Source organism: Notamacropus eugenii, chromosome 1 (genome assembly GCF_028372415.1).
Source record: "Notamacropus eugenii isolate mMacEug1 chromosome 1, mMacEug1.pri_v2, whole genome shotgun sequence".
Lineage (NCBI taxonomy): Eukaryota > Metazoa > Chordata > Mammalia > Diprotodontia > Macropodidae > Notamacropus > Notamacropus eugenii.
In genome coordinates this window covers 58,451,761-58,474,191 of record NC_092872.1, presented here as the reverse complement: position 1 = coordinate 58,474,191, position 22,431 = coordinate 58,451,761, and the positions used below count along the sequence as shown (strand labels likewise).

General features: G+C 39.5%; 1 protein-coding gene across 2 annotated transcripts in view; it reads left to right on the top strand.

The window, feature by feature from the left end:
- The first annotated feature begins 995 nt into the window (after positions 1 to 995).
- Positions 996 to 22,431, top strand: part of ADCY9 (adenylate cyclase 9) — a 165,421-nt gene continuing 143,985 nt past the window's right edge. For both annotated transcript variants that reach the window (XM_072603319.1, XM_072603308.1), the window contains exon 1: positions 996 to 4,279. In XM_072603319.1, the coding sequence (XP_072459420.1) occupies positions 2,575 to 4,279 (1,705 nt within the window). In that variant the 5' untranslated portion in view covers positions 996 to 2,574. The remainder of the gene's footprint in view (positions 4,280 to 22,431) is intronic.

Genomic DNA, 22,431 nt, shown 5'->3' with positions numbered 1-22,431 from the left:
TGTGGTTTTAAGATTTTGGTTCTTTGGGGATGGGAACCCCAAACTTCCTATTCTGAAAAAAAATATTTTGTTAATGCTTTAAAAAACAAACCCCCGTTGTTATTTCTCAAACACTCCTTCCTCTCCCCTTCTTTCCCCATCTCCCTTGTAACAAAGAAGTATAAACACGGAGCTTCTTAGGGATGGAACCTGGGAAAGACTTGCACAGTTCTTGGCATCCTGCCAACCAGTTCAGAGGCTAATATGATACTTGGAAACATTGTAAGCTCTTGGTATCCTTGGTGTTGTTACATAGTGTACACATAGGTGTGCCCCTCCCTCTTGGGAAAACTTAAATACTGGAAAAGATAAAAATGGAAGCGCCGCAGTCTTCCCTTCAAGAAAGATTCACGAGGAGTTTCTTTGGAAGTTCTCACTTCTCTAGAACACTTAAAATCGGACCCGATTTCCGGGCACTTGGGCAGGGGCACGTCGATGGTGATGGTTCCTGGGCTCCCTGGCAGCGAGAAGATGGCACGAGCTTCTGCAGAGTCACAGCTGGCTCAGCCCCAGGGGCAAGGGACTGACCGGACCGGGAAGCTGGGCTGTCCTGCAGCCTCTTCCCCGGGGGTGGGGGATCCGTGGGGGCGCCCACCCTCTCCACGCGACCCCGAGGCAGCCGGGACTCCCTCATAACGACGCCCCGGCTTCCTGCTCTCCTTCCCCGCCCCCGATCTCAGTCCTCCCGGGACTCCTAGTCACGCGCGGGGCCCGCGAGCCCGCTCCGGGATCGTGGGCGAAAATCCCGGGAGGGGTCCCCCGGGGCGGGGACGCGCGCGCGCCCCCAGGAGGGAGAGCCGGAGAGCGCGCGCCTGCCGCGCCTGCGGGGGAGAGCGAGCGGCCCGACTCGCGGCCCGGGAAGTGGCGTGACCGTGCTGCGCGTGCGCGCTCGGAGGGGCGAGGGGCGGCGCGCGGGCGCGAGGCTGTCAGTGACAGCGGGAGGGGGGAGAAGATGGTGGCGGTGGCCGCTCCTCCGACATGAAGCGTCGGCGGCATCCAGCCCAGCGGCAGGAGCAGCGCAGGCGGCCGCGGCTGCAGCGGCATCTCCGGCTCCGGCTCCCGGCGGCAGCCCCCGGGGAGTGAAGCCAGGCGGCGAGTGGCTGGAGGCTCCCTCCGCTGGGGCCGCGGGGAAGACGCCCTAAGGGAGCCCGGGGCTCTGCGGCAGCGGCTGCGCCCGCGGAGTCCGCCCTCTCCTCGCCCCCGGCACGGGCGGCCCTCAGGTCCCCCGCCGGGCCGGGCTTCCCCCCAGCTCCCCCGCCGGGCACGCTGGTCCCTCGCGTCGCCACGGGCAGCGCCTGAGTGCGGGCGGCGAAGCCGGGGCTCTGCCTCACCGCCGCGGAAGCCGTGGGAGGAGGAACCGCTCCGAAGAGGCGAAGCTCGGGTCCCCGCATCCTCGGACTCGGGCGCAGCCGGGCGTGAGCTTCCCCCTCCCCCTTCATACCTCCCCCCCAGATCCTTAGCGCCGGGAGCCGGGACGCGGAGGTCAGGAAAGCGCGGGGCGCCGCAGCCGCCGGGAACCAGGCCCCGCTAGACGGGAAAAAGACTGGGGGGCAGCCGCCTGCCCCGACGTGGGAGGGCAGGAACCCGCAGCCGGCCTCGGGCCGGGAAGGGGGGCAGCGTGCTCTTGCCTGCGGGGCCCCCGCTACCCCCGCCCGGGCTTGGGGCGCCAGGTCCCTGCTGCAAACTCTGCCTGACTGCGGAGAGGGACACCCGCTCTCTTGGCCCACCCCCAGCCCTTCGCCCGACGCGACTCTGCAGGGATCGAGCAGAGAGTAGGCGGTGAAACGAAGCTCCCCAGCTGCAAGGAATAAGGAGGGAGCCGGCAGCCTCTTGGGCTTGGACTCAGTCCTTCTTCAAGTCATCGTTGGGAGCGGAGGATGGTCCTACAGCGATTGGAAGGAGCGTTGTCATTGTCACAACGGCGCCTTTAATGTAGAGGAAAGAAGGAGCGAGGCTTCTCTGTTGTTTTTTGTTTGTTTTTTTCGTTATTTTTTTTTACTGCATTACTTTTTCCGTCTTTTTTTAAAATTTTTTTTCCCCTCGGAGGATGAAGTGCTCCAAGGATAGAGAGTTGTTTTCCGAAAGGAGATTGCTATGCTGAGAGTGATCAAGATTTGGACTTCTCCAAAGATTTGCCGTTTGTTGGAAAAGGACTGTGTAGGAGGAAGGAAAGTAACACGGTGCGATCCACTACCAGAAGGGTCAAAGTCAGGAGAGAGAAACTGGGAAATAGCAAGTCGGTAATACATATTCCAGCATCTTTCATGAATACGTGGGTCTTTTTAAGACTGCATTTTTACTTTCTTGCTTGAACCTGAGCAGTCCAAGCACTGATTAGGACATTAGCCAGCAAATGCTGTGAGCATATGGTGAGAACTCACCAAGACATTGAAAACACCCAGGGGTGGATAACCAGTGTTTAAAAAGTTTAGCTGATCTTTTAGCGGTTTCACTCTTATATATGTATATGTAGAAACAGTGATATAATCAAAATTATTTTAATAACTACCAGTGACCTTTAAGAGATTTGTCAACATGGCTTCCCCTCCACACCAGCAGCTGCTGCATCACCACAGCACCGAGGTAAGCTGTGACTCCAGTGGAGACAGCAACAGTGTCCGGGTGAAAATCAACCCCAAGCAGCATTTGGGCTGTTCCTCCAACCCTCACCCCAAACACTGCAAGTATAGCATCTCCTCCAGTTGTAGCAGCTCAGGTGAATCAGGAGGGATTCCTAGGAGAACTGGAGGTGGAAGCCGAGGCCTCCGCAGGAAAAAGAAACTGCCACAGCTTTTTGAGAGAGCTTCTAGTCGATGGTGGAACCCTAAATTTGACTCTACCAACCTAGAGGAGGCTTGTATGGAAAGGTGCTTTCCACAGACCCAACGCAGGTTCCGCTATGCTGTCTTCTACATTGGCGTGGCCTGTCTTCTTTGGGGCATCTATTTTGGTATCCACATGCAATCTAAACTGATTGTCTTTGTGGTACCAACTCTGTGCTTCCTTTTGGTGTGTGTGTGTTTTTTTCTATTTACCTTCACAAAACATTATGCTCGGCACTATGTGTGGACCTCACTGATCCTCATTCTCCTGGTTTTTACTCTGACTCTAGCTTCACAGTTTCAGGTTTTGACACCTCTCTCAGGAAGTGATGACAGCTCCAATCATACTCCCCTTGCTGTATCCACAGATACTTGCTTATCTCAAGTAGGCAGTTTTTCAATGTGCATTGAAGTGCTCTTGTTACTCTATGCTGTTATGCACTTACCTCTATATTTAAGCTTGTTTTTGGGAGTAGCCTATTCTATTCTTTTTGAGCTCTTTGGGTATCATTTCCGAGATGAATGCTGTTTCCCCTCATCTGGAATGAGATCGATGCACTGGGAGTTGCTAAGCAAAGCTTTGCTCCACATATGTATTCATGCTATTGGGATTCACTTATTTATCATGTCTGAAGTTAGATCAAGGAGCACATTCCTTAAAGTGGGACAATCAATTATGCATGGGAAAGACTTGGAGGTAGAAAAAGCCCTGAAAGAGCGAATGATTCACTCTGTGATGCCAAGAATCATAGCTGATGACTTAATGAAGCAGGGGGATGATGAAAGTGAGAACTCAGTCAAACGCCACGCCACCTCAAGCCCCAAGAATAGGAAGAAAAAGTCTTCCATACAGAAAACTCCCATAATATTTCGTCCTTTTAAGATGCAGCAAATTGAACAAGTGAGCATTTTGTTTGCAGATATTGTTGGTTTCACTAAAATGAGTGCCAACAAGTCTGCTCATGCCCTAGTGGGTCTCCTGAATGATTTGTTTGGTCGTTTTGACCGTTTATGTGAAGATACAAAATGTGAGAAAATAAGTACTCTGGGTGACTGCTATTATTGTGTAGCGGGGTGTCCAGAACCCAGAGCTGATCATGCCTATTGCTGCATCGAAATGGGTTTGGGCATGATTAAAGCCATCGAACAGTTCTGCCAGGAGAAGAAAGAAATGGTGAACATGCGAGTTGGGGTTCACACTGGGACAGTTTTATGTGGCATTCTGGGCATGAGGAGGTTTAAATTTGACGTGTGGTCAAATGATGTGAACTTAGCCAATCTTATGGAGCAGCTGGGTGTGGCTGGCAAGGTTCATATTTCGGAGGCTACAGCAAAATATTTAGATGATCGTTATGAAATGGAGGATGGGAAAGTTATTGAACGAGTTGGCCAGAGCGTTGTTGCTGACCAGTTGAAAGGTATGTGTATTTCTGTCTTTCCATTCCCTGTGGCTGATCAATTGTCCTAGTATAATTTTAGTTATCAGTACCTCAAAATCAATTTGACTTTTGCTCTTATGATTTAGGTATCAACAACAGTGCTGACACAGGTAAGACTTTTAGAAAGAAGGATGATTTTAAAGTATACAGTAGCTTTTATTTCCCCATAAGCTTCTAAAATCACATGGTAGGCAGGTTGGAAGATATTATTCAACATAATTAAGAACTTTTGAAACTTACCATTTCACTTCATATTTTAAAACATTTTGTTCCCCAAAGACAGGATTGCTTATCAGTCATGCCAGAAAGATTGTCTTTTAGTTTCTTAAAATTTTGGGGAAGTCATAAATCTCCTTTAGGCCTCAGTTTCCTCATCTGCAAAAATGAGGATGGTATCATCACCTTCTGCAAGGTTGTAATAAAAAACAAATGATATGTGAAAACGTTTTGAAAAGTATAATAAAAATTCAAGCTATTATTATTGTATTTATTTGTATTAATTGTAGATGTGTGGATTCTAGCTTTCTTTTTAAAGAATTTTGAGACTTCTAGTGCATCAAAGCCACAAATCTTTTTAATCATAGTTAGCCTTAAGTAAAGATCTGTATAGCCTTAGTGTTGCTATTTTTCTTGATTTGCTTTTATTTAGTGTCATTTTGCAGTATAGGGCATAGGTTTGAACAGCTTAGGGAATAAAGAATTTCATAAAAGTGGTCCTGAGAATAAACAGTTTAATTTACGTGCCACATTTCTAAACTTGTTCTTTTATATAACCTCTCTGTTTTCACTCAATTCTTAACTGGGAGGAAAATCCTATTTACGAAATGTACATAGATAGGGAAGTATATTGTTTGAAAAGTTACTTACAGAACCTTCTATTCATAAAATAACTGTGATTTGTGGTGTTAAGACATTGTATAATGTGAATGTATTAAGGAAAGGAATGAATATAAACCTTATTCATTCAAACATTTATTAAATGTCTGTCATGTGAAAATGTCATACTGGGTGGTGGGAATCTGAAGCCAAAAAAGATACAGACCCTGCCTTGTAGGAGCTTACATTGTACTGATTTGTAGGTAGTAGGTATCAATAACTGATGAGATTTATCACTTTCAAAATACCCTGTTGCTTTTGGGTACTTTCTATTATTCTTTATATAAGGTGTTGGGATTTAACTTCACTCATTTATAAAATGAGGCTGTTGCATTTCAGTGATCTCTAAGGTCTTTTGCAGCTCTGACTTCCATGATTGTGGTGGGACACATACAAGTCCATTGACACTTCTATAATATTCTACTATCTGGCAAAAAAAAAAAATATTTGCTTGATCTTTGACACTTTCCTGCCTCCAAGTTTACTGTGGTAATTTTTTAAATTAAGGGACTGTAGAGAAATAATTTTAAGAAACTTGAACTCAGTGAAAATATGTTTGACAGGCAATATGAAGGACTTAATTGGCAAGGTTTGAAATTACACTTTGTAGCTCATTGAAATATTTTTTGCTAAGCTCAGAACCTTTATGCTTGATAGTTTGGTGCCTGGCTTTTCATTCTGCAGGGCACAGGCAAAGTAAGGTTATGAAGCATTACTCCTGCTTCTCTTTTTTGCATGTGGTGTTTTGATTTTTATTCACTTAATCAATTCACTTATTGCCCGACAGGTTCTAGGCAATGAAAAAAGGGAGGATTTAAAAAACAAGAGTGATCATGGAGTATTTACAAACTGGAGTCATTGAATAGTTGAAACTCACCTTTGGAGGGGGTGTTAAATCTTGTATGTTGAAATGTTAATTTCACTTTTTAGAATGAGGCACTTAGAGCAGACAAAAACATTCCAAATCACGTATGTTTGGTGTGTTTTTCTTTTTACCCTAAACATTGTAAACTTGGAAGGTTAAGTATTTCTTTTCTTTTAAAAATTTATCGGTAGATTTAATTCTGATACAAAAAACTATCCAACAAACACCCCAAGAAATCCCCTAGAAAGTACATTCTCTGGAAACAATTAAGCAAGTCCACATCGTAGAGTGATTGTGATAGTGCATGCTACTTTCCACTTTTGTAGTTTATAGATTCTTAACAGAGACAAAGAAAAAGTTTTTTTTAAAAAAAATAATGTGATACCAGCATTGTCCTTTGTCTTTGACTTAGTTTTGTTCCAGTTAGGTATATTTTTTTAAACGGATCTCTTTTTATTTATCTATTCTCCAGCAAACTGAAATAAGCATGCTTTTCTATATCTTCAACCTATGCTTTTGTGGCCTCTCACAAATTCCTCTACCTTCCCCCGGTCTCCCCCGCCCCCAGGACAATTTATTTATTTTATGACTTTTTTAAGTAGGATGCAACAAACTTCCTTATTCCTTCTAACATAATAATTAAAGTATGAAGTTGTAGCAAATTCTTTGACAGTACATTTTGGACATTTTAAAATAGAGATTTCATAAACTTAAATTTTTAGAGTGGGGAATTATATAAATATAGGAGACAGCCATGTGACTTAGTGGATAGAGTGTTGGACCTGGAGTCCGGGAGACCTGCGTTCAAAGCTGGTTCCAGACACTTACTGGCTGTGTGACCCTGGGCAGGTTACTTAACCTCTGTTTGTATTAATCTACTGGAAAAGGAAATGGCAAACGACTCCAGTATCTTTGCCAAGAAAACCCCATGGACAAAATGGTCCATGGGGTCACAAAGAGTCAGACACAACTGAACGACTGAAGAGCAACAGTACATAAATATTCCTAGAGCCACTTTAGCATTCTGTATGTTTTTGGGGGGGCTAATTTATGTTACAAGATTGTATTGTGTCTGATGCAGAAAAATTAACTGTTAGGGCTAGAAATTCAAGATGGGCAATTAATGTAATAGTTCCCTGAAAATACAAGTGAAACAGTATTAAGAGAGGGTATTTTATTCTGTAGATTCAATGTTACAAATGTCTTAAAGTTTTTATTTGAATGAATACATTTCAATGGTGTTTGGTGACAGTGTGGTTTGGTCATGTATTAATGATATTTTGTGAAATGATGTTAATTGAAACACTGTTTTGTGGCATGTGTAGAAATATATACAGCTCTATATCTGTCTTATCTGTCTGTCTGTCTGTCTTTCTCTTTGGTTACCCTTTGCTCTGCTTTGGTAATGGAATGACATATCCTAGTCACCAGCAGACACTACAAAGCCCTTATTTAGAGTTTATAGAAAGTTTTCCTTAGAGGAACATTATAAAGTAGTTAATGTAGGTAATATTTTCTCCATTTGACAGATGAGGAAACTGAGGTATAGAAAAACGAAACAACTTGACCATAGTCCTGGCTAATAAGAGGCAGACCTAGGACTCAGTCAAATCCAGGTTTCCTAGTTCTTTCTACTACCTCAAAAAAACACAACCCAACAACCCACAACTTATCTTTTAACCATCTTATGAGGTAGATTAGTACATATATTGTTTGTTATGCCCATTTACTAGAAGAGGGAATTAAAACATAGAAAGATAGACACAGAGAGGACCCTGGTGGAGACTGCAGCTCAGGTCTTCCAGCTTCAGTGCTTTTTCCACTATCAGGCGCTGATGAAGTGATTTAAAGTGCTGTGCTGCAAAGATTTTGAATTTGATCCAAAAAGCAATGAGAAAACACTCTGGAACTTTAACATGGGGGGATGGGATGGTTGAAGTGACTGGAAAAAGAGAAAATTTGAGCAGCCTTATGAAAACTATCGTAGGGGACCTGGGAACCCTAGTAGGAGGCAATTGTAAGGGTTTAGCATTTCCTTGGGCCAAAGAACAAAGACAAAGGGCCATGAATGAAATGGAGTTGATGCAACTCTGACAGAAAACACTTCATTTCCTGCTCTCAGATAATATGGAAACAAAACTAAGGCTCTCAATTGCTATAAACTCACAGAGAAAACTGAGTATTTTTAGAAAATATGTTTTAGTTAAGAAGTTCTTAACTTTTTCTGCATCATGGACTCCTTTGACAGACTGGTGAAGCCTGTGGACCCCTTCTCAGAATCATGTTTTTAAATGCGTTACATATGCATACAGTCACAAAAGAAACCAATTATATTGAAATAAAGATGTTTTTTTTATCCAAGTTTATATACACCTCCCCCTGAAATCTGTATACAGAACCTGGGTGCCTCGTGTTAAGAACTCTTGTTCTCCTTGGAAAGTTGTTGTCATACTGAAGATTCAAGAAAATGCAAAATAAATTTCCCAAGTCTTGTTATCTTAAAGTCCCTCAAAAATAGCTAACAAATTCCTTTTAAAGTAAGACATTCTTCTCAAAACTCTTGTCATTTTTATAACTTTGAAAACAACTAGATTAACCCAAGAAAAAGAGAGAGGTTTAAATAAAGATGAGCAACTAGTTCTGAATCTAGAATGTTGATTTATAATATTAAATATCAGCTTCTGTTTCAGAATCAGAAGTAATTATTTCTTTGGGAGTATCATAATCTGTAAGTAAGTGTTACAGTTTGTAAAGTGCTACCAACCATGGCAAATCCTCACTACATAATAATTGGGATGGGAGAAGGCCCCATTGATTTAGTGAAATTGAAACAGCAAAATATTTGTAAAGAGATACAGATGATCTTCAAAGACATTTAAACCAGATTTTGACAGCTAAGGTTTAGGTTTCCAGAGGAATGAGGGTGGAGGATTGTCTGCCTGTGTTTGGGTAGAAGTCTTCATTACCTGCTGTAATGATGATGCATGTGAGAATTCTCACACAAAACAGGTCTAAACTGATGCTTCCCACTGGTCCAGGAGTCTCTTCACTTCAGTAGTCACCTGACCCTGATTTTTTTGAGACTCGAAATAGAGGTTTTCTAGTCTCAGACCTGTGTGGATGTGTCAGCTGATGACTTTGATTCTGAGCCAAGTGCTGGTTGTTGGAACAGTTTGCTTTGAGCATGAATGTGTCACTCAAGGTCTGCCCATAAATTGAATGTTATTGGGTGGTCAGTGTCCACCTGGACCTGGAAGCACATGCTTCCCTGCCCATATGGTTGGCAGCCATTGTTCCTGGCTCTGCTATTTATTGGGCATGTAACCATAGACAAGTAAGTCACTTGTCCTCTCTGAACATGTTTCCTCATCTCTAAAATGGGACTAATAATAGTTGTGCTATCTGCACCACAGGTTTTTAAAGTTTTGTGAAGAAATTGCTCTGTAAACTGTTAGGTACTATTATAAACATGAGCTACTTTTGAATCATCATAATCTGGAGTTTTCTGTGCTATGTTCAGCTGAAATTATCCTTATATGTTTAATGCTATTTTTAGGGGATTCCTTCTTCGGAGTTACCACATCCTGCTTTGTGTTATTTGCCCACATGCCATATCTCCATTGACTATAAGTTCCTTAAGAGAAGGAACTGTGTCTTTTTTCATCTTTGTATCCCTAGTGCCTTTCATTAAGTAAATGTTTAAAAAATTTCTTTGAGTTGAAATGTTTTCTTTCATCCATTATCCACTACTGCCTAATATCCAATATGCAGAGAGACCCCTCTTCCTTCTACTTTCCGTGTCCAGTCCTCCAATTAGCAGCACAGTCTCTACACTTGTGCTTTCTGCCAGCTGATGAGAGATTGGAGGCCCACATGAAAACTTAGCACTTGTATACATTGACACATATCTTCTCTGATCCATTGATGTGACTGAGACAGAACACATCATACAGTATGAGCTGCCAGCTGGAATGGACCAAGACAAAGAACTTCCGGGTCAGTACCTGGAAGCTTGTTGTCTAGCCTATGGTCCCATACACATTTTGTTGTTGTCACCAACAACAGTTGCCAAGCAACTGTTTAAATTTGAACCCAGGACATTTTTTAAAATTAGAATTTGGCTTTGAAAACTGATGTCAAGGGGAAGGTTTGCTGGATTTGGTGTTGTTTATATAAAGAGAAGAAAGGGAATTACATCAGGTGGAAGAAACACAGAACTTGAGATAAAAATGAAAAAGGAAAAAGAAATTTAGGACAAATTTCTATGAAGTCATCTGATTTATTTATAATTATGTACCTCTTGGTTTCATTTGTCCAGGAAGTAGTGGTACTCTGAACAGTATCATAAAAAGAACAATCTGGGCTTCAGTCCTGGTTTTTCTACTTTTTACTAACCATAGGCAAGTCACTTTATTTGACTCTTTGGGCTTCAGTTTCTTCATTTGTAATGGAGGCGTAATACCTACTTACTTCACAGGGTTGTTCTGAAGGAAGGGTTTTGTGAACAGTGAAGTACTATATGAATATGAGTCATTCAATTTAATAAACATTTCTTAAGTTCCTATTATGTTCAGGCACTTTGATAGACATAGGCAATAAAAAGGAAAACCCCCCTCAAATCACAGAATCTGCCTGTAAGGAGCTTACTTTCTACCTGGGGAAGAAATGCAACATGAACACAGCTTAGTAAATACAAGGCAATTTGAGGAAGGACAGAGTATTAGCCACTTGGAAGGCTTCCCTGAGGAGGTGTTAAATGAACAGAGGCTTAAGGAAGACAGAGCTTTTGACAGACGTGAGATGAGGGGAGAGTGGATTGTAAGCATGAGGAATGGCCTGTATGAACCATGAGGGTGAAAAAGAAATATTGAGTTTATAGAACAGCTGGCATTCCAATCTGGTTGGAACACAGTTACAGGTAGGAGTTAGAGTACAGAGGGCCTTGAATGACAAGACTTTGTATCTTATTTCAGAGGTAGTAGGAAGCTGTTGGGGAGGGAAGTAATATGGTCAGACTTACGTCTGAGTCGATGATTTTGGTAGCTGTGTATTGGAGAAGGAGACAGAAGTCATAAGACAAATTAGGAGGTTATTCTAGTAGCCCAAAAAAGAGATGATAAGGAATTAATCAAGGATAGTGACTGTGTGAGTGGAGTGGAAACAGACAGGAAGGAACTTGGAATGTATTATAGTCTCATTAATTTTGAGTAATATAGCAAGGTTGTGTGAGTTTCAATAAATGTGTCTTTCCAATTCCCTCCAAAAGCTTATGTTACTTTTCATGTAAGTAAAGTCATTTAAGTAGGAGCTGTGATAGAAGCAATTATGTATTCTTCAAATACTGAAGAAACAATTGTACCAAAGTATAGTATATGTGCTAGTACTTGTTATTTTTTTTCATAAATATAACTTTTTTTTGGATATACTACAAGGTGTCATCTAAATTATGTCACCTATTTTCCAAGTTCCTCAGTAAAGGCTTTTGAATTCATTTTGGCCTATCTCTTTCTTCTTCTAATCTTCTTGGAAAGAGTTTATTCTTTCTGTTACTTTTTGACATGTTTATAAAGTATAATCAGGATTTAAATGAAAGTTGGGACAGTTATGGATAATTGTGCTGGGCTTCTCCTATTGTAACTGTACAAGAAACCTGGGTACTACAAAAGGGAATTGCTTTTACTCTAGTGCTTCAGTTTGTGTGATATGGTAGTGGAAGTTGGTGTGACATAGTTGTGGTTTGGAAATTAAATCGAATTTGCTTCTAATCTTGTTGAGAGAGAAGGAAAAAATGAATACTTATCATTTAGGTATTGAAGTACCACATATAATTAAAGCATGGAAAAGACTTTGTAGTAAAATAATTTGTAACTTTTCTCCTTCAAATGCTTTAAAACATCCAGAATTGTATCAGTGCAGGTGCTCTCTCACCCAAAGCAGATCACAAGTCGATTTAAGTCTTAATGTAGATGGTTTCATAAGTTGTTAAGGGTCTAAAAATTAATCACTTGCTGGTCAATCTTCCAATGAAAGCTTCTAACAACTTAGCCTTACCGATTCTCACTTAACAGCTTAGTGCGTGTGTTGCTAAACCCATTGATTCAAGGCTTTTCAGCTTGGGCCAGTATAGCTTTTGAGAACTGTGTCACTTTGATGAAGATGCAACATAGGACTAGAATTTTAGTGGAGTTACTTTTCTCATTCATTTATTCGGTAAGTGTTTATTAAGTATCCACTATGTATTGTCCTAAGCACTGAGGAAACAAAGACAAAAGCAAAGCAGTGCTCTGTTGAGTAATAACTCAAGATTCAGGTTATTTCCTGTTGACCTCCAGAAAAGCTACACCAGAAGGAACTCTTTGGGGCACGACCCACTCAAAACCATAGCTCATGGTTCCCAACAAAGTGTTTACTTTTGCCAGTCAGCTGTAGAACATGTTGGTTCAGAAGGAAATAAAGTAATAATTAACCCCCACCCCCTTTCCTTCGATACATATTGCCCCATAGGTTACTGCATTTGACTAGGGTATCTACATGGTGGTTACCCATGTAGAGAATACCTGTGACTAGGGAATGTGTGTCAAGGGGCACATACTAGGAATTTATTCATGTAGGGCTTATCCGTGGCCAGAGAGCTTGCAGCTCCAGCATAACGTGGCTGTTGATAACATTTGGAAAAGTCCATTTTTTTTGCTGTTCTTCTGTCATGTTTCTGCTTTCTTCAGGATTTATCTTCCGTTTGGTGCATCCTCTCCTCTGGGTGTAATTCATTGGTTGTGGTCTTTAAGCTTTCCTACTTTCTTCTGTATTTCGGCTTTTGAAGGTCATTTGCTAGACTTCCAGCTACCTTTTAGCTATCTACCAAGTTGTAATTACTAGAAAGCCTCTTCCTTGCAAGGCAATGCTGACAACTCTTCAGTCTGTAACTGATGTTATGAACCACCAAACCTAGCTGAGGGCAGCCACAAAGCAAGGCAGAGCTCCCAGGGATAAAATTAAGTCTATTCTTTTGTCTCCCTAAGTCTGGTGCTGATTTGAAGTCTATGGTTGCAGATAAGTATATGATTTAGAGTTAGGTACTCCTCAATTCTTGCTTAGCTCCTTATGGGGATGTGTTCTTCAAATCCAAATTGAGTATGCTGCCTCCCAAAACAAACTCAGAGGAACTTTGAATAGCATGGAGAGGGAAATCCATATTTGCCCTAAGATCCTCTTCAATTGGAAGATAAAGGAAGTTAAGCAAGAGCAAAAGAAGGTGGAACCCTTGCCTTCTACCCTCCTGGCTCACATTCCTGTCTTTATTGTATGTATCTGCCAGTAACAAAACCTCTGACATCTGTATTCTATATTGCCACCATCTTAAGACTTCATTCTCTCACTGCATTTGTAATATGGTTTATAGCTTTTAGTAGCTAACTTTGAAAAATGCATTCCATTTCCATGTGTTTTTGTTTCTAGTGCTCATTGAAGTTTGTTCTTTGTGTTGTAAATGATCTATTAACTTTGGACTTTACAAAAATATAAATATATCTTATAGTGCTTTCCTAATTTATTTATAATAATTTTATTTAGTGGTCTAGCTTTATTAATGTGCTTTTTTTCTGTGACTAGTTCAAAGTGTAAGTAATTTTACATGATTTGAGAAGTAGGGGACATGGTTACTATTCTAACTAAATTAGAGCCAAATTCCTGGAAAGTTAGATTATTGAAGATCAGTTTTTTGTATGTAGTTCTACTTGCAATATTCAACTTACTATTTATTGCTAGATTTTTGAGTAGGTTAATGAGCAGGAGAGATAAGTCCTTCTCTCCTTTCCCTCCTCTCCTCTGTGGAAAATCATGATTCTGTGGCTTGAGCCAGTCCAGAATCATGTAGTAGCTTCCTAGATTAACTAATTAGTTATTCTTGATAACTAGGTGCTAGTTATCATCAAAGATGATTTGTTTATTCATTTGCTTTCCCTTTTTTCTCTGAAAAAGGAGAAAAAGTAAAATATATAATTCATTTTGAGGATTGGTAGAGTTGAAATTTTCAGATAAGCTACTATTTTTCTTTCTGATCTTTTACCATACAAAGTTGTAAGAAACTTTCATGTAATAGAATGCATTTAGCCTTTTATTTTTACTTAGACAAGATAGCATATCAGAAGAAGCTTTTTCATTGGACAGTGGAGGTTGATTGGCAACCTCTAGGAAAGAGATAGATGCTTTTAATGAGTTGCTGAAAGATAGTAACTCTTCGACATATCATGACAGAATGTTCAGAGTTGATGGGGAGAGTAAGGATTATCTAGTTCATCTTCGTCCTACTGAAATTGAGGTTCAATTTCAATTCATTTCAATTCAATTCAATTCAATCATTCAATAATCAAATGATGCCCATCTCCCAAAGACTTAGGAGACACACCTTGTTTTTCAGCAGAGGAAACAAAGATCCCAAAATTACTGTCAAAGCAGATTCTAGACCACAAGTCTTCTGACTCTCAGTCCAGCATTATTTTAGACAGATTGCTGAAATTTTTGAGATCCCTAGTCTTTGATTTCATGATAGTAGGTGTCAGTCTGTCCTCAACCTCATCTAGAGGCATTAAAGAGGATGTGACCTCCTCCAAGGAAGCAGTGGATTGGACAGGTGCCTACAGTAGGGTAGGGTGGTATATTCACTGCCCACGCTTGCCAGTGGCCCTTGTTTGGGAGTCTTGGCGCAGCTGCTCCCTTCACAACTTTCACCAAACTCTACCTCCTCCCCCATTCTTCCTATAAGAACAACAACATATTTTCATTTTTTAGGGTATAATAATATTTCATTTTATTGCATACAAGTGCTATTAGTCCTCTAAGTTTCCCACTCTAGGGCAGTTTTTCTACCTGAGGCTAATCTCTAGTTAGAGTCTAGGCATTAGAGTCTAGGCCTAGAGAATGGTTGCTAATTCAACTTAACTACAGTGTAGAATATTTGAGGGGGAGTAATGTGGGATTTAGGCTAGAAAGGTAGGTTAGAACTAGATTGTGGAGAGCCTTGTATATCAGGCTAAGAGGTTTATTCTTCATTCTAGAGGCAACATAAGTGAGTTACTGGAAATGGTTGGGTTTCTTTTGACTGTGGATTAACTTGATGAGAAATGTGTTTTAGGAAGATTAACTTGGTAGTGATGTGTAGACCAGACTGGAGTGGACTTTTTGTTGGTAGGAACCAGAGGCACAGAGAGTAAGTAGGAGGCTGTTTGGATAGTCTAGTCCAGTGTTCTCCAAACTGTTTTGATGGCATAATCTGTTAACAAATTTTTGAGCATATATCCCCAATATGTGTATATTTACTTATTTTAAAATTTCATACATGTATTAATAATTATAAAACTAATATAAAATTTTAAAAGAATGAGATAAAGATGAAATGATATTTGATCCTAGAGTGAATAAGAAGGCACTGGAGTTTATAGGGCAGCAAAATAACATAGTTAGACTTGTTCTTTTAAGACTGTCACTTTGGCCATGGGGTCGGGGGATAGAATGGAAAGACTTAGAAAGAGAAACCAATTAGGTGGCTATTGTAATAGAGACAAGAGGTCCTGAGCGCCCAAATTATAGAGGAGACTGGTGAGTAGAGAAAAGGACTGAGAGATGTTGTGCTGTTACAAAGAATGAGATTTGGCAACCAATTGGATAGGTGGAATAAGAGAAAATGAGGAATACAGGATCACACTAAGGCTGTGAACATAGGTGACTAGAAGGATGGTGGTACCTTAAATAGAAATAGGGAAATTAGAAAGGGCTTGATTTGCAAAAACCAAAAAAGATAATGTAAAGAGATCTAGGATGAATATCAGACATAACTCATCCATGCTTGCTCATTCTGTAAGACTCAATTTATCACACTCGTGATGAAAAGTGTTACCATTCTTAACAGTCAAATGTTATATAGTCTGTACAATAAATTTTTTTTATTCATTTAGCTTTTCTTTGTATTGATTGCTAGGGAGATATATTTTGAATAATCATGAATTTCACTGGGAAGGCATATACTTGGGTCTGGCCCTGCAGATGAATGATGAGTTAGCTCCAGAATAAGAGGAAGAGATTGGTCTGTAAACATCTCAAAGCTGAACCCTGGGGAAGGCCAATCTTTTCATTACAAGCACCTTATCAGAGGTGCTTATATTATTACAAATCTCAGAATTTTCGTGTTGATGGCATCATCATCTTTCCCATCATCTAGGTTTTCAACCTTTGAGATGTCCCTTAACTCTTTACTTTATCTTAAACCCAATTGTCCAAATCAGTTGCCAAGTCTTCATGATTCTAACTCTGCCACATTTCTTATTTTCATCCTCTTCTCTACTCACTTGGCTCTCCCATAGGTCAAGACTTCATTACTTTTTGGTTGGAATTATTAGAGTAGTATCCCAATTAGTGTGTCCCTACTTTCAGTTTCTATCCTCTTCAACATGACCTCCACACGGTTGCCAAGTTGATATTCCTGAAATGCAGATGTGATCATGCCATGTACTTCCTACTCAAAATTTGTCAGTTATCTCCTAAATGCTTCTAGCATAACATACAGATATCTTAGCCTGGCATTTAAAACCCACAGTTAGCACCAAATTATTCATTCATTAGTTCATTTACCTGCTATGCATTGAACACTTAGTATGTGTGAAATGTTGCATTGGGCCTGAAAGCAATTCAAAAGAAATCTATTACATAGATCTATTTCCTCCTACAGTTTTTAGTATAGCTGGGGAGATAAAATTGGTACATGTGAAAAAAATTTCAATGGACTGAATGTAATTAAGTACTAAATGGCTGATATGGGTAATATAAATAGTACTAGAATTTAGAGAGGAGATCAACATGGCCTGAAACGGTTAGCAAAAACCTTGCTAGTGAGACTTGAATTAACCCTACAAAAATAGGTGGGAAAAAACTTCATTTTTTCGGGAGGTGTGAGGGTTGTTGGGGAGGGAATTATTAGCAAAAGTTTATAATTGGAATTAAGTACAATGTGTTCAGGGCTGGGAGATCTGTGTGGCTGAGATGGATTTGTGTTGAAGGGTACTTTTTTAATAAGATTGGATTAATAGAATGGGGCCACAAAGTGTGGTGAATCTTGAATGAAGTTATCAGATTTTGATCAGGAGTTAAGTTGAAATCAGTATTTTAGGAAGAAATATAATAGTGATGTATAGGATAGATTGAAATTGAGGAGAGACTAGAAGCAGGGAGACAGGTTAAGACACTGTTGCAGATTATCTCCTATGTGGCTGAAAAGTGTTTTCCTTGTCACTCAGTAGTCCCACTTCTAGAGAGTTTAGTAACACAAAGAAAAGCCTATGTCATTCAGCAAACATTTAAGTGTTAACCATGTTCCAGGCACTGTACTAAGCTTGGGGATATAAAAAAAGGGCAAAAGCAACCCCTACCCTCAAGGAGTTCATAATCTAAAGGGGGAGACAACATGCAAACAAATATGTACAAACAAGCTATATACAGAATAAATGGGTGGTGATCTCAGCCAGAAGGCATTGAGAGGAACGTGGGATTTTAGCCATGACTTTAGGGAAGTCAGGAGTTGGAGATGAAGAGGGAGAGAATTCCAGGCATGACAGACAAACCAGTGAATTAGAAAAAATGAAGGCTCCATCAGTTGTTGAATGGCTAAAAAAATTTAATTTAAATTTAATTTGAATGGAATATTATTACATTATGAGAAATGACAAATTGTTGAGTTGAAAGAAATATGGGAAGAGACATGAAACGATGTAGAATGAAGGACCAAAAGAATATTAAAAACAACAATAGTAGCAGCAAATCCATATATAAATAATAAATATATGTCCACATATAAATAATAAAATCCATAAATAATGAAAGTAAAATAATCTCGCTCATTGCATTCATAGAAACTACTCTTGATGTCTGCAATATACTCTTTTCTCTATCTCCCAGAATTTGAACTATTTTGGCTTCATTTTGTCTGTAAAGCCTCCCCTCATTCCACACCCCCCCCAAGTGTTCTGCCTCCTCAAGTTATCTTTCATTTGTTTATCTTTATACATATTGTATTCTTCACTTCCCCTAACCCTTCAGCGTAGATCCTTGTCTGCAAGGACAGCACAGTGCCTGGAAGGCAGCAGGCTCTTAATAAGTGCTTATTGATTGACTTGAATTTTCTTCTTTGTATCCTCAGTGCTTGCAAAATATCTTGCACATAGTAGGGGTTTAGTAAATGGTTTTTTTTTTTGTTTGTTTAAAAATAATGACAAAATCAAGACTGTGTGGGTACTACTATAACTTTAATGCACATCCTTTGGGTAGGGTTAATTGGTAAATAGTACAAGTTTACAGAAATGTAAATGTTTCATTGTTTATACTATTATTTTAAGCTTCATATTATATGCACTTTTCTTCTGTAATTTTATTTATAGTTGCACACCTGCACTTGTCAATGGAGGTTAATATAAAATTTTTATTAAAAAAAGAAAAAAAGCACTACACAGTTTCCCCAAATATAATCCAGTCCAATCTCTTTTTCGTGTTCAATTGTGACCCAAAGGTAACTATCTATAACACTTGTCCAAGATAGACAAATTGGCTTACTTCATATCATATTTTGGACTACATGCATTTTTTTTTTTTATTTTCAGTTTTCCTGAATGGGTGGTTGGTCTAATGTTTTTATTGCATTGTTGTGGATGTCTCTAAGGAATCTTTGTATTGTTCCAAGTTAGGATAGTGAATGCAATGTTATCCCTGCAGCATTATTTGAAGAATATTTCCATCAACAGGACATGCTTTTTAAGATATTTAAGTAATTTGTTATTAAAATAGCAAACACCAGTACAACTAATTAGACATCTTTGTAACTGTCTGCATTTAAGTAAAATAATTCCAGTGTACAAACTGTCATCATTTTTTAGCCTCACCTTTTAAAATCTCTAACAAAATTCTTCATTTTTCCATTCATTCTCATTTACTTACATGAGCATACTATGTATTCTATTTCTGGTTTTACTTCAAATTATTTCATAAAGATCTTTCCAGATTTGTTTATATATTTCTCATTTTGTCAATCATGTAAATATATTCTAGTAACAAAAATTTGTTGTTGGATATTTAGGTTTCTTCCATTTTTAGAAAATTATAAATAGTGCTCCTATGAAGATAGTAGAACAAACATCCTCCCCCTGCCCCAGTATCACAAGTGTATTTCTTGCAATGGAATTGTTGAGTCAATAGGTATGGTTACTGTTGTATCTTTTATTGTGTACTTCTAGATTCGCCTTCTCTACTTCAGAATTCTCTCAGTTTGCAATTTTAGTGGCAATGCACGAGTGTACCTGTTTCTCTACAAACCTACTGGCATTGAAGTTTTAGTTTTTCTTTTTTTCCTGCTTTGAAAGATGTGATGAATTTCAATATTGCATTTCATCTCTGATTATTAGGAAGGTTGAACATTTATTCAAATGATTATTAAAAATTTGTGTGTTCTTTTGAAAATTGACTTTAAAATAATCAAACATGAATATTATGAAATTACATAGAAAAACCTTGACCCTAAAGATGAGCTTTGAAATGACCCTTTCTTCCACTCCTTTGTAGAAGTGTGAAATACATGAGAGTGGAACATGGCATATATTGTCAGATTAAAAAAAATGTATGGATCAGTTTTGCTGATTTTATTTTTTTCCTCTTTTAAAAAAAATTCTTTGGAAGAAGCACACCAAGGGAAATTTAGGTGTTATAAAACAAGATATCAACAGAATTTATTTTAAAAAGAAAATTAACAGTTTGTATCTTTTGATCATTTATTCATTGTGAACTTGGGTATACCTTTATTGATTTTTGATAGTTCCTCATACATTTGAGATGTCATTTGCCATAAATATTTTTCCCAATCTATTTTTCTTTTTCTTTTAATTCTTCTCTTTGTTGTGTGGAAATTATTTATTGTAACATAGTTGAATACATCTCTCTTGACCCTAGTTATATTTTCTGTTTGTTTAATAGAGAAAATCACTATTCCTACATATTGTTTCCATTAATGTTTCAGTCTGTCATCTTTCAAATTCACTAAGGTTTATGGTGTAAGAGAGTGGACTAAATCCATTTCCCACCCATTCTAACCACTTTGACCAAAAATACATTTGTTAAATATCAAATCTTTTTCCTGTTGTTGTTTTGTATGGGTTTACCAAAACCTATTTTTTTTTTGTACGTTTGATTGAATACTTGGTTGGTATCTCTTTTCTTGTCCACTAATCTGGTTCTCTATTTCTTTTTTTGTTCAGTTCCAGATAGTCTTGATGATAAGTTTTTTGTAACACATTTTAAATTCTGGAGATGCATGACAACTTTCTTTTTTTTTCCGAGGGGGTTAACAATCACTTTAATCAAGCACATGTGTCATTCAGTTAGTTCAGGGGGAAAATTCAGCACCCTGAACTTCAGAGAGAATACAGAGAAATCAAAGATGAACAAATATGGCTTCCTCTATCTGACCATAATCAATACATACATCACAAATCAACAGATAGGTCCAACTGTCTGACCATAGTTACCAGAGAGGGAAGCACTGACATCTGGGTTTTCAAAGCCAGGGGGCTGCTTAGCAGCTTCCCAGAGTCTTTCATCTGGCACACGAACTTTCTTCCAAAAATTAAACCCCAAAGTAAAACCTCACCCTCAGAGTATTTATATACTTTTCAGAGCCAAAGGGCATGACCCTCTGACTCAGTTCCTCAATAGCAAAAAGCAAAAGGTACTTGGGATCCTCCTACAAAACAACTCCCCTAATCAAGCTTCCCTCAGTGGGCAGGCCCATCAATGGGTGGGGAACATCTTCTTTAATCACATTATTCAATCAGAGGCACTTTTAGTAAAACAAAAACAGCAAAAAATTTCTACTTTGCTTGGCCTCTCATTCCACCTTTCCAGGATCCTTGACCTTACAATCTAAATGGCCATGGATCCTGGAACAAATAGACATTAATATTTCTTAAATAAATACAACATAATTCGCATTTGCAGAATACATAACAGCAATTTATTACCAGGGTGGCCAAATGGCTTTAAACAAACACAAAGGTATAGGCATAACATAACGTCATTCTTTGAGGAGAGAGCAACTAGCTCCTCCTTCCTCAATCCCAAACAGAAATGTCTAAGTAAAGTCCTCTTGGCAGGGGTGGGGGTAGGGGGGTGTCCTCTCTATCCTGTACTCTCAGGTGTAGGCTCTAATGAACCAAGTCTGTTTTAACAATGCCACTTCCAAGTCCTGAGGGGCATCTGGACAACAAAGCCATCAGGGTGGAGTCTTTGGGGAGTACAGGGCACTTCCCCCCACTACCACCAAAAGCAGCTCCACCTCCTGGGTCCCAAACTGTCCCAGGAGAATGCTGCTAAAAAGCACTCTCATTGCCTTGCGGCATACTCCCAATCTTGCCCCAGGACTGAATTCCGAATTCCTGGGTTCATCCTTTTCCAGCTAGAGTCAGCCACTCCCAGCTCCTGCCTGGGTCTGTGGGAAGGAAGCTCTGCACTCCCATTCCTCTCACCTCACTAAGGTCAGCACACAGGCCATTCTCCACTTCTGCTGGTTGGTTTTGAATGCGGTTTTCTGCTCTTCCAGTTCTCTCTTCCAAGCTCTTGCTACTCTGGTCTGGTTTCTGAATACAGGACACTTTCAGGGTCTTCACTCCTCCAGCACAGTCTGGAGCTGGGCTAATTCACTCGAGCCCTGGCTCTAGCCACCTCTACCTCCTAGGATTCTACAGAATCATAGCCATTGCAACTGGAAAACAACAGAGAATTACCCTGGTCCCCATACTTTCCTTTTAATTTATGCAGATCCCATCCTGGTCACCATAATGTAACAGTAAGCACCCCAACATCCACAGATGGGCCTGCTATCACAGGTTTTTTAATCTGCTTCTCTAAAAAGAAAGGCAACTTTTGAAGGGTTAACAATCACTTTAATTAAGCACATTGATTAGTTAGTTTGGGGGGAAAAGTCAGCACCCTGAACTTCAGGGAAAATACAGAAATATACAGAAAATAGAGAAAACTCAAAGATCAATAGACATGGCTTCCTCTGTCTGACCATAATCAATACATACATCACAAATCAACAGACAGGTCCAACTGTCTGACCAGAGTTACCAGAGAGAGAAGCACCGACATCTGGGTTTTCAGCGGCTTCGCAGTCTCTCATCTATCACACAAACCTTCTTCTAAAAATTAAGCTCCCTTCTTCCAAAAATTAGGCCCCCAACAACTGTCGTAAGGATTTTTTTTACTTTAGAATATCCCTGAATGGTTTTACTTGTTTTATTTTTCATGTAGAGTTCGTTATAATTATATCCAATTATATAAAGAAACTCTTTGGTATTTTGAT